This window comes from Fringilla coelebs, assembly GCF_963513975.1.
Source record: "Fringilla coelebs genome assembly, chromosome: 4".
NCBI classification, from domain to species: domain Eukaryota; kingdom Metazoa; phylum Chordata; class Aves; order Passeriformes; family Fringillidae; genus Fringilla; species Fringilla coelebs.
In genome coordinates this window covers 59,470,416-59,482,651 of record NC_140032.1, presented here as the reverse complement: position 1 = coordinate 59,482,651, position 12,236 = coordinate 59,470,416, and the positions used below count along the sequence as shown (strand labels likewise).

Below are 12,236 nucleotides of genomic sequence, written 5' to 3'. Positions count from 1 at the left end.
AAAAAGCCTCAGAATGAGATGCAATTAAGTTACCTAGTCATGATTTTAGAGCTTTCTTTTATATTGAAAATAAAACTGTGTTTGGCAAGACAAGTTTTCTTGTGTGATTTCATTGAAGATAGAGGCCTGTTTAACTACTGAAGTGCTGTTCTGTGTCAAACAGCAGTAGGTGGCAAAGACATTCATTTTTAGTAACCAATCAGTATTTTCTAAGTGTGCTTGTGCAGACATTTTGCCATGAAATTAAGAAAGTAAAAGCTGTACAAAATCTGTAGGCAAGTTTTGATATGTATTTCTGCCCTATTAAATCCATAGTAAAAAAATAAGATGAAAAATTAAAAAAAGATCTTTTTTAAAATGTTTCTTCGGCAGAAATCACCATAGTTGCATTGCAACATTTTAATTAGTTAAAATAGAAAATGAGTGACCATTCAGTAGTGCTTTGCAGAACCCTATTGAATTAGTGCTACTGCACTGCAACCCAAACTCAAGTGACAAAACAAAACTTTCAGACATCTGCGAATGAAAATTACAAATTCCAGCTCTGAATGTGTCCAAGGCTGCAGAGTAATTAAAATGCAGTGTTATTTTTTTCCCATTAGTACTGATTCTGTCACCTAACTACATTATTTCTCCTATGTTTATGATTTTCATTCTGCAGGGGAAACCCCAGCTTATCACTATGGGACTCACTATTCCTCAGCCATGATCGTGGCTTCCTATCTTGTCCGGATGGAGCCTTTTACTCAGATTTTCTTACGGTTACAGGTAAAAACTCACTTCAAGTTTCTTGCCTGCTGTGTATTTCAGACAACACAGGGAAATAAAATCATTCAGCTTTGTTTTCATCAAATATCATAGAAGAAACACCTTTTAGCAGAGTTCTTATTGCCTGTATTGCCTGACAGATTTTTGATATGTCTTTTTAAAAGATGTGATGGAATTCACCTTTTTTTTTTCCCTTGTAGTTTGAACATTTTTCTAAATGTACACAAAACAAAGGTGCAGCAGACAAAAACCAAAATGAGTTCTATTGTGAAAAATATTTTGCTGTTTCTCTGGAAGTGACTAGATTTGAAATCAGACAGATGACTCTCTTCCTAAAGTTCTGTATAGCAGAATCTATATTTTCTGTTATCATGTACCTGAAAGTAACGCAGCTGATTAGATTGGTTGCATAAAGAAAGAAATGTGCTATGTTCTAGTGTCTTCATTTGGCAGAGGATGTTGTGATTTGCCTTCCTGGCAAAGGCTGCCGTGTGAGGGATGCTGTGACACTGACGTGCTGCTCTCTCTGCCCGGCAGGGCGGTCACTTCGACCTGGCTGACCGCATGTTCCACAGCGTGCGCGAGGCCTGGTACTCCGCCTCCAAGCACAACATGGCAGACGTGAAGGAGCTCATCCCAGAGTTCTTCTACCTCCCCGAGTTCCTGCTCAATTCCAACAATTTTGACCTAGGTAGGCAAAAAGAGCTTGATAGCAGCATTGTGGGTGTGAGAACTGAGACAGACAGACTTCAGGCATTTTCTCAAGCCGTGAGTGTTCATTGTAAGCAGTATAATACAAAGCATCTTCTGAGAATTGCAGAACTAGTCCCTGAAAAGACTTTTGTTTGGAGCAGTGTATTTTTGTCAATTTAGGGTTTTTTACCAGTTCAAAATGCACAGATAATGATATTTTGCTTAGTTTCTCTACTTGGTATTTTTCTCCATGTAACCTATTCCATGATGGTTCATCATCTTTGTTGTTTATTTTTTGAAGCTTCTCAAAATCTGTTGGACAAATCTTCACTTTTAGAACTTCATTTGAAAATATTCCTAAAGGTTTTCTGAATTTTCACAGCGGCTGTGACAGTGATTATTCAGCAGGAGTCATGTAGGAGACCTGTTTGTTGGAGATGCATGTTACTTATTATATGTCACTCTTAACACTGGCGTTAAGCTCTTATATTCTGAGCTCTGTGCTGTGAATCTATTATCAATAATAAAGATTAATCAAATCATAGGTTTTAATGGCCTGAAAGCCTTTATTCAAAATCTATTGTAACAGATTGGAAGCACAACCTTACAAAAAAGGAAAAGCAAAACCCAAGGAACACTCTGCAAAACCTCTTCCATCTATATTTTGCACTAAAGAATATGCGTATTGCTGAAAAAATGTTGAGCTCTTGTCCACTTATCTTTGTATCTGATGATTTTGGACTGTAACCATGGGAAATTCTTCAATGAGCATTTGGACCAACAGTAGAAAAGGCTCTTTAAGGGGCAATTGTCAAACAATGAGGTACTTTTGATTGTGGTAATTTGTAGCAATCCTGCTTCCCATCCTCCCAGGTGAAAAGAAAGGAAGATTTGAAGTTTGGTGATGCAAGTAATGTTTCTGTTGGAGCATTGCACTTATTTTTTGTGTGCCCCTGTAAAGTTGGAAATTTGTATGTGTTCCTCTGAGTTAATAGGAAGTGTGGAATTGGTCTCTTGACAACAAGTGACAGAACGAGAATTTAACTGAGGAGTTTTGCCAAATATATTTTTGTTGATCACAACATGCCACTATTTAATGTCCAGAGTGAGAAGGGGGCTGTCCAGGGCAGAGTGAATGTATTGTGTCCAGGCCATGGTCATATCAGGGGAATTGCCAGTATCCTTGGGCATGGAGCTTGTGGGGGATGCCAGTTAGCTCTGCTCTGTTAAGAAGTGAGTGTTTGGCTGCACATCACAGGAGTACAGGATATTCTCAGGAGTAAAACAACAATTTCATTGTATGATAAAATGCTGTTTTCCTCTTCAGAAGCCTTAGTGAGGAGTATTTGGCTTTCTCCTGAAAGCAATCTTACATGAACAACTGAGGCAGAACTTTTCATGTTTTATTGCCTGACATTTAAAACCACAATAGTATTTTAAAGAAAAGACTAAAATGGCTTCCTTTATGCACACATGATATTAGACTTGGATTCTTTTTCTCTTTTTTTCACGTTTTTTTCACCTTTGGTGTTCCAGTTCAGTTTCAGTGCTTCTGTCCAAATTTTTATCTTCTTTTTCTTTTTATTAGGTTGTAAACAAAATGGCACTAAACTTGGTGATGTAATACTCCCTCCATGGGCAAAAGGAGATCCTCGTGAGTTTATCAGAGTCCATCGGGAGGTAATTTCACTTTTAATGGTAACAGTAGAATGTCTGTTGGGACTTTCCACTGCACATTAATCTAAGCTCAATTTGTGCAGTCACAGGCCAGTCTGTGAGTTCAGGGTTTGTGTCTGATTGTTGACAAGGTCTGTAGGACCAGTTCCTCTGCTTCCTTTTCGGCTACAGAGTACTTTGAGGCAAAACTTGCTTCAATGAAAGGCTTTGTCAAAAGGTGACAAAAATATGTCAAATCATGTTCTGCATTTCTCCTTGTGGCAAGTGTAGTAAACTCAATCAATGAGCAATTTGTTTCATTTTAATGCATGCCTTCTGAATTTCAGGCTCTGGAATGTGACTTTGTGAGTGCTCACCTTCATGAGTGGATTGACTTGATCTTTGGCTATAAACAGCAAGGCCCTGCTGCAGTAGAAGCTGTAAATGTCTTTCACCATCTCTTCTATGAGGGACAAGTGGACATATATAACATCAATGATCCTTTAAAAGAGACAGCTACCATAGGATTCATTAATAACTTTGGACAGATACCAAAGCAGGTATACCTTTTGTAGAATTCTTATTTTCCAGTTAACACTCAAACTGAAATGTGTTAATAAAAAACAGGAAGGTGTTTTAAGAGTGAAACTTCTTGGGAGTATTTATTCTTAAATATTCTTCCGGTGATACAAAAGCATTTATGTTTCCATCATAAATTACACAAAGATCGACTTTGGACTTTACTTGTGAGGTTAGAAATGTCTTTTTTCCCTTTTACATCCTTAAAATAAAGACATAATGAATTATAGTTCAACTCTAAACATCAGCATAAAAAAATCCCAGAAGTATGCTCCTGCTGCAGAGTCATAGGGGAGGAATGAAAGTGCGACTTGAAAGTGGTCCAGTGCTAAGGTATTTGAAGTTACCCTGTAATAAAACAATTTCCATAATAATTTCTGCTTCTTTTTTTTATCCTAGTCTCATGGGTGACTCCCTCTTGTAGGACAGCTGTAGTTTAGAAGCTGTAAAGACCAGGTTTTGGTACAGCTTTAAAGTTTGTGTTCTCGTCAAGAGACTACATCAAATAATTCAATGTAGTATTAAATCTGGGGTTTCAGGTTTGGGGGGCTCTCTTTGTTGGTGGTTTTGATTTGGGTTTTTAATTGGGTATTTCTTTGGAGTCTTTTTGCTATCCAGTGAAAATCTTAAATGTCTTTGGCAAATATTTCCAATCCTAGATCTGGTGGAAGCCAGATACCTTCAGCAATTGGCTGGGAACTCAAGTCATGTGTTGGAAACTCTAAACTCAACTCCCAGCACATAATGTTTCATGACAGCCACAAGATATTTCCTGTGGCAACCCACTTAGAGCTGTCTGTCTCTCATTGCTTGGAAGGAAGGCTAAGAACTGTTTATCTATCTACTGTGGCTTTTCTCCTTTCCCTTCCTTGCTCTCTCTCAATAATCTAATTATGTAGTGGCTGTACATAATTTCTCCTCTTACGTAATAACAAATCCCTCTCTTGTGGTGATAATCAGACGTGGCCAAGCTAAAGCCAGATGGACACGACTGGGGCAGAGGGCAGGGCAATAGAAGAGCACTGCAGCTGAGTCCAGAGCTCTGCCTGCATCCTCAGATGCCTGTTAGGTACAAAGCTGGGGTGAAATCTACCAGGAATTGCATGATGCTTTGCTGGAGGAAATAGACTGCAGTAAACTTGGGAAATCAAAACTTCCTTAAGGCTTTGTTGATGGTGAGTGCTCTTGGAGCACATGTTTAGGTAACTGTAGAGTTTAGCTGTTTCCCTCAGTTACTTTCCATGGGGGATCCAGGGCAGGCTCTCTCAGTGACATGGATGCTGTGCATTTTTCCACTCCTTTCCTGCACAATGTAACATCCGTCGTCTTTGTCCCATCTCTTCCACTAGTAATGTGCCTGGCAGTTTGGATTTATATTTTAAAAAGTCATGATGCAAAACGTTGCAGAGCTGGTGGTGTGTTTGCAAGAGGGCTCTCACAGACTCCATGAGGGTACCAAGATGCCACAGCCTGAGGAGGCAGAGCAACTTTGCTCCTTGTTGGTTTTCGTATTGTTTGTTGAAGGTTTTTGAAATGTTCACCACGAGTTGTTAGCGAATACTGAGAGCAGTAAAGCATTTGCTTACCTGCACAATTTTTAGAAGATCTATTTGATGTATTTATCATCTTTTTAAGCTAGTGCCCTCGTAAACCTGTAATTTTTGATGATCATTAATTTCTTAATGAATTTCAGCTCTTCAAAAAACCCCACCCACCAAAGCGTGTTAGAAGCCGTCTGAATGGAGAGGCTGTGGGAACCTCTGTGCCCCCTGGTTCCACAGGTGACAAGATCTTTTTCCATCATTTGGACAATCTGCGGCCATCTCTTGCCCCAGTGAAAGGTAAACTTTAAACTCACAGTAGTTATTGCTGCTTCTTTGCCAAAGCATTCAGAGTTTCAGCAAGATTGTACTTTTCCATCTTTTTCTTACTTCTAATATTCTTGCTGCCCTTAGTTTCGTGAGAGAGACAAATTCAAAATATCCTAATGCTGTACAATTATGTTCTTAGCTACTTTAAAGGATCTTGGGAAACACCATAGCTGCACCAGTTTATTATGACATTTCTTAAATAGAGGTATAAAATGGAGCCAAACCACCTCTTTATAAGTTTGAATTTAATGAACAACATTCAGAGTACGTTGTTTCTGGGCCTGTGATAGCCTCTGTTTTTGTGATTTTCACAGCAAAAGGATTATTTATCACAGTGCCAAGAAATACTAAGGAATGTTGGCAGGAAAGTATGGTGTTGGTAGCTGCACTGAGACAAAAGAAAGGTTTTGACTTCAAATCTGACATTGGACTGAACAAAACTTAATTGTCTGCAAGGCAGGTAAATGCTATACAGGGATTTCTTTCCTAGCTGAGTAAAGCAATCTGTGGCTCCCTGCTGTAAGGAGAAAAGGACATTCTATTAAATGGGGCATAGCAGGGCTTAGAGAGAAGACTAAGTCAGGAAATGAGAAAGCACTAATCTATATTTGGCTCTGCATTTGTTACGAATGGAGCAAGAGTTGCCATCACTGCAGCTGATGCAAAGAATGTATAAATAGCCGCTCCAGAGACCTGTTTGGAAGAGCAGCAGGTACTTAAAGGGATCTGATAGTATTTGTCTCTCCCAGCAATAAAACATAACCCCATCTTCTCTTTCAGAGCTCAAGGAGCCTGTGGGGCAGATTGTGTGTACTGATAAAGGCATTCTGGCAGTAGAACAGAACAAGGTTCTCATCCCACCCACGTGGAATAAAACATTTGCCTGGGGCTATGCAGACCTCAGCTGCAGACTGGGTACCTATGAGTCAGACAAGGTTTGTCATCTGAAATTTGTTCCAGCAATCAGTACTCAATAGTGAAAAAAGCATAACGATAGACATTTATTTCACATATGAATGAAATAATCTTCTGCTGCATCAGGTTTTTTTGCTCCCTCTTGAGGGTCTTCACCAGGATGCTGGCAGAATAACATTAACTCATAACAGTTTTTTACCAGGTCTTAGTTACCTAATGAGTGCAAGGTGGCAGGCAGGTTTTTATTTTTTATCCTACAAAGTACTAGTTCTGTAAGTAATTCTTTGTTTTCTGTGTTTTTAGGCCGTGATTGTTTATGAATGCTTGTCAGAATGGGGTCAGATCCTGTGTGCCATTTGCCCCAACCCCAAACTAGTTATCACTGGAGGAACAAGCACAGCAGTGTGTGTGTGGGAAATGGGTGTCTCCAAAGAAAAAGCTAAAGCCCTCACACTGAAACAGGTAAAATGGAATAAAGCTGTAAAATAATGTTATAAGATCAAAGTAATTGTGTAATGGGTATTGCTCACCTTTGAAACCATGAGTCCAGCAGTTCTCCAAGAATGGTGTAGTTGAGATAGTGATCTGCATTGAAAGTGGACAAAATGCATCTTTAAAATTGCATAGTTTTTAAGAATAGTGGATCACCAGGAGTCTTCTGGAGACAAAGGCAATTTGATAGTGATGTTAACAAAATTATACAGGTGAGTTTTGTGAAATGATCTGAATTGTAGTGTTATGTGTAATACGCCCATCTAAAAATTGTGTCAGGAAGGAGATAAAAGGAAGCTGCTTTAAAGGTTAATTTTCCTCTTTTTAAAAGAAACTTACTTTAATTACTTTAATTATAGCACTTTTTAATCTAAAACAAACACCCATGCTTAAAAGTCAGCTACAGCTAAGTGCAGAGTAAGTTTTGTGTGTTTACTAAAGAAAAAACAAACCCAACAAATGTAACCAAAAAAGCCCAACCACAACTACGTCAAGATAGTCTAGCAGCTGTGTATCATTGGTTGTGTTACTGTTCCATTAGCATCTTAATAGAAGGACTGCTTTGTAGAGGAAGTCTTTCCCTCAAATTTATGAAAAGAAATTTAGAGAATTATTTAGTAACTTCCCTTGTGCAGTAATCAACTGTCCAAAGCTGCTTTTCTGAAGTGTTTTACTTTAAAACTGTACATGATAAAACACAGCATCTTAAATTTTGGGGCAGCACATTTGAATACATTTACTGTATTCAGCGAGTTTTATTTTAACTGAGTAAGATGCAGTAATCTGACTGTATTTCAGACTGTTTGTCCAATAGTTAGATTAAGCCTAAAACGTAAAAGTAGGGCCTAATATGAATAGATGCTCGTACTTTTCTCCACCTTCCAATTGACTTGGCTTTTTTGGCTGCAACTGTTTCTTGTCTCTTTTGCTTCTCTTAGTCATCAGCAGTTACTGTAGGAGTCAGAATGGAATTTCAGGCGCAGCCTGGAACACTTTCTGACCTTATAAACAGGCTACTGATGTAGAATGGGGTTTTCTTCAGTGGAAGGATCTGTAACATTAGGCCCTTGAAATTTTGTTTTGTCAAAGCTCTTTTTAAATGGAAGAAATATCACTTTTGCCATTTTCAGTTATAGAAATAGTTATCAACTGAAGATTTACAAGGTGGCTGCATCTTCTGATGGGATATTCTGGTTACGTTATCTGAATCTTTCAGGTGAGAGGCTTTGATGTGGAGTTTTTGTTCTCTCTCCTGATTTCTACTTTTGCTCCTGACTTGTGTTTTGCAGGCACTGCTGGGTCACACTGACACTGTTACGTGCTTAACGGCGTCGCTGGCATATCACATCATTGTGAGTGGGTCCCGGGATCGCACCTGCATCATCTGGGATCTGAATAAGCTCTCCTTCCTGACACAGCTCCGAGGGCACAGGGCTCCAATTTCAGCACTCTGTATAAATGAATTAACGGTGAGAGCCACACTCCGTCCACCAGGCTGCAGTGGGAACAGTAGCAAGAGTTGGAAATCATTAAACCAAAGGGAAAAAAGCCACTAGGCTCTCCTGTTAATTTGGCAGAACTTGTATAACTCACCTGAAAACTGATTAACAACTGGTTTAGGAATAATGTGGGTCATTTGTCTAGAGCCATACGTGGGTGCATTCCATGCAGAGTGGCTTGAGCTCAGAGGAGGTTATTTATTAACAGTGCTGCAAGCAATGTAGTTAGTGTGGCATTCCAAATGAGCTGCCAGATCTGCCACAGGAGCTAAGAACTTTTGATACATGACCTTGGTTGGCTTCTCTTGTCTTAAGCTGAATTTAAAGGAAACAGGGGATACCTTGGGTGACAAAGCAGTGCCAGTTGTAGTGGAAACAGAGGTATCCTAAAAGCTGCTGTGCCTGGTGGTCCTGTGACTTGCAAGTCACCATTTATCCAGCTCCCATGCATGGACATCAAGGCTGGATGGACCCTGTTGCTGGAGCAGATGCAGTGGTAGAAATCAAGACAAGAGAGAGCTGTAATGCAAGCAGGTGGTAGCAAGTACAGTTTATTTGCTGTTGGTGGTCTGGCTGTAGTGCTGCCAGTGCTTTAGACTGCAGCTCCCGTTTCTCTCTGCACTAGTTTGGACTGTTCCCAATAAAGAAGCAAATGAAATTTAAGGTGATACATGTTTATGAAAAAGAGCGGTCTCAACATGAGCAGTCTTTGGAAACTGAAAGTACTAAAAATAGGCTGTTGGATTGTTATGCTAGGAAAAGTGGAGGAATTGGTCAACTCATTCTATGCTGTAAAAAGAACAAATTGGTCGCTACTGAAGTGTGGTTTTCTAGGTAGAGTTAAAAAAAAATAAATCTTATAATCCTAAAGGTTTCTTCAGCTGGCCAGACACCCTTTGAATAGAACTTCCTGAAAAGTGCCAGCCTTGCAACTTGACTTATAAATGAACTTGACTTATATTTTTGCTGAAGAATACCTGCAACTTTGTATTGAAATCTGGAGGTGTTATTTGTCTTTGCAGGGAGACATTGTGTCATGTGCTGGCACTTACATCCATGTGTGGAGCATTAATGGCAGCCCTACTGCAAGTGTAAACACCTTCACTGGCCGAAGCCAGCAAATTATGTGTTGTTTTGTGTCAGAGATGAATGAGTGGGACACCCAGAATGTCATTGTAACAGGGCATTCGGACGGAGTTGTCCGGGTAAGTACCAGGAATCCCTCCCTGGAAAATAAAGCTTATGCCTTGGTGGTGGTAGTATTCAGAAAAGGCATGCCTATCCAGGACTACACAGTGTCCTGACCAGGACCAAACCCAGTCCTGCTTTACTTGGCAATTTCACCTAAACAGTTCTTTCTCCTTTTTTGATTCCCCCATTGGGATGTGGTAACCAGCAATAGTCAGCAGAACATACATTTTCCTTCCTGCTCTGTTTTGGTCACCAGCTTTCATACCTGGAGACTGTCGCTTTGGTTCACTATTTTAATTTCACACGTCTTGAGACAATTCATTTTGCTTGGCTAGAAAGAAAAGAGAAACTTAGTGTCATCTCTGATTGCTACACGTCTAACCCAACTTGCAGTACTTCTGGGTGCAGCCTTAACCAGAGTCTGCTGGTCAGACAGCTGTGTGGAGTGGATTCAGGCATGAACACAGATATCCTCTTATAGTTTCTAGTCCTCAAAAACGGAGTTTAGTATGGAGATGTGACCTGCCTTGCATGCTACCAGTGCAAATACATAGTTCTACTAAGCCATTTTAACTCTTCAAGTAGCTCAGGAAAAAGCCAAGAGTTCAGTAAGTGTCACTCTGCTTATGCCCTGTTCCTCCAGTTCTGGCGGATGGAGTTTTTGCAAGTGCCAGAAACACCAGCTCCAGAGACTGTGGAGATGCTGGAAATGCAAGAGGACTGTCAGGATGCTCAAATAGGTATGTCTCCTGACAAGTGTTTGGTATTTCCCTATTGTATCCAATCTTTGCTATAGGTAGGTCAAGTCCTGTGGTTATACAGGGCAGAATGGAATGATGGAGATTTTATCTCAAAAGGCAGTAGACATCCAGTGGGCACAATGTAAGTTCACCACCTTACTTAAGGTAGTTTCATATTGCTACAAGTAAAAAAAAATGTTGCCCATCTTAGCTTTTTGTTCTGTGAAGGTGGAACTTTTCTCTGTGTTTGTTTTAGCTGTTGGCACAATGGATTGTCCAAAAGCTAGATATTTTTTAGTATGAAATGGAATTATAGCATAACAGCCAAGTTGAATCTACTGATGGAACAGCTTAAACAAGACAAGCAATGATATCCCTTTCTGCTCTTGGAAGATTTTGGTCTGTGCCTTATGACTGTTTCTTTTAGCCATCTTGTCTTTCTCCTGAACTCTTCATATTGAAGATATGGTCTGGATTTGGATCTGAATCTCATTATACTCATAAGTAATTATTATATAAATACAGCTTTTGGTTATTTTCAGTGTCACTTGGAGCATAAATGTCTTTGTTAATTCCTCTTTTGTGTTAACAAGTTCTGTTATTAACAAGTCTGCATCGTATTTTTCAGTCAGAGTTTCAGCATAGCTGACTGTGCTTACTTGTGTAAGTTTGGCTGAAAGGTTTTGCCAACTTGAGTGTTTCTGAAGTTTTTGCTCCTTTTGTCTATTATAGCCTACCTCAGAGGGTCTGTTGTAGGAAAGAGCTTCAGCTAAGGCATGTCGTTCTCTGGCAAAACAGAAAAAAGTGCAAAAAATATGAATGGTGTGATTCCTGGCAGGAGCTGAATCTCTGAAGGGGCTCTGAGATGCCTGCAGGCAGTGTCCCTCTCTCAGCAGTTGGTGCCCATTGGGTTTCAGGCAGTGCAGCAGCAGAGTAAGGAAAAAGCTCAGGTCATAACCAGGTTCACTAACAGTGGCTTGTTCCCTGTTGTGCCAATCCAGGGCAGGAAGCCCATGAAGAGGACAGCAGTGACTCTGAGGCAGACGATGCATGCATAGGCCAAGACACAAAAGTGCAGGAAAGCCAGAGCCAACCAAGCAGCACCAGCCACAGGCCTCGGTCATCGTCAGCCAGAGCAGCAGCAGCGTGGTCGGCAGACAGCGGCTCTGATGACTCCAGGCGTTGGTCAGACCAGCTCAGCTTGGATGAGAAAGATGGATTTATCTTCGTGAATTATTCGGAAGGACAAGTGAAAATGCATCCCCATGCTCAGGTTAACCACCCCCACCCCAGCTATGCTGAAGCACGGCACTACAGCAAGCTCAAACCAGGTAAAAGAAACCATGAACAGCCCTCAGTTTTACTTCTAAGTGAAATGTTATAGAAAAAGAGAAAAACTTGAATCTCTGAGGGAGATCTAGTTCTTACTACAAAGTTGCGGTTATGAGTGTGTTGAGGGAGGAGGGAATGAAAATGAGCAAATTTACTTTATCCCCTCCCACTTCCCACTGCTTTGTAGGTTACAGATGGGAGCGTCAGTTGGTGTTCAGAAGCAAGCTAACTATGCACACGGCATTTGATCGCAAAGACAACGCACACCCAGCAGAAATCACTGCACTCGGCATCTCCAAGTGAGTAGCTCGCACATGAGTGCTTCCAACACTTTTGGCTGTTGTCAGCAGGAAGAGGTGCCGTTGTTCATAACTCTGTTCTGTGGTGCTTCTGTCTGGGTTAGCCTTCTTCAAGGACTGAGATAAAAGCACTAAAGAGAGGGAGACTTGTTCAGCTGCACTGTGTTACACTGAGTGTAACAGAGTGTTGCAGCTCCGTTC

General features: G+C 40.4%; 1 protein-coding gene across 2 annotated transcripts in view; it reads left to right on the top strand.

Annotated features, from left to right (window-relative positions):
* Positions 1-12,236, top strand: part of WDFY3 (WD repeat and FYVE domain containing 3) — a 155,592-nt gene that overhangs the window by 138,831 nt on the left and 4,525 nt on the right. For both annotated transcript variants that reach the window (XM_084204151.1, XM_084204150.1), the window contains exons 53-64: positions 662-768; positions 1,306-1,459; positions 3,050-3,141; positions 3,465-3,677; positions 5,390-5,537; positions 6,348-6,502; positions 6,786-6,944; positions 8,264-8,443; positions 9,496-9,678; positions 10,308-10,404; positions 11,406-11,735; positions 11,924-12,035. In XM_084204151.1, coding sequence (XP_084060277.1) covers positions 662-768; positions 1,306-1,459; positions 3,050-3,141; positions 3,465-3,677; positions 5,390-5,537; positions 6,348-6,502; positions 6,786-6,944; positions 8,264-8,443; positions 9,496-9,678; positions 10,308-10,404; positions 11,406-11,735; positions 11,924-12,035 — 1,930 coding nt within the window. The remainder of the gene's footprint in view (positions 1-661; positions 769-1,305; positions 1,460-3,049; positions 3,142-3,464; positions 3,678-5,389; positions 5,538-6,347; positions 6,503-6,785; positions 6,945-8,263; positions 8,444-9,495; positions 9,679-10,307; positions 10,405-11,405; positions 11,736-11,923; positions 12,036-12,236) is intronic.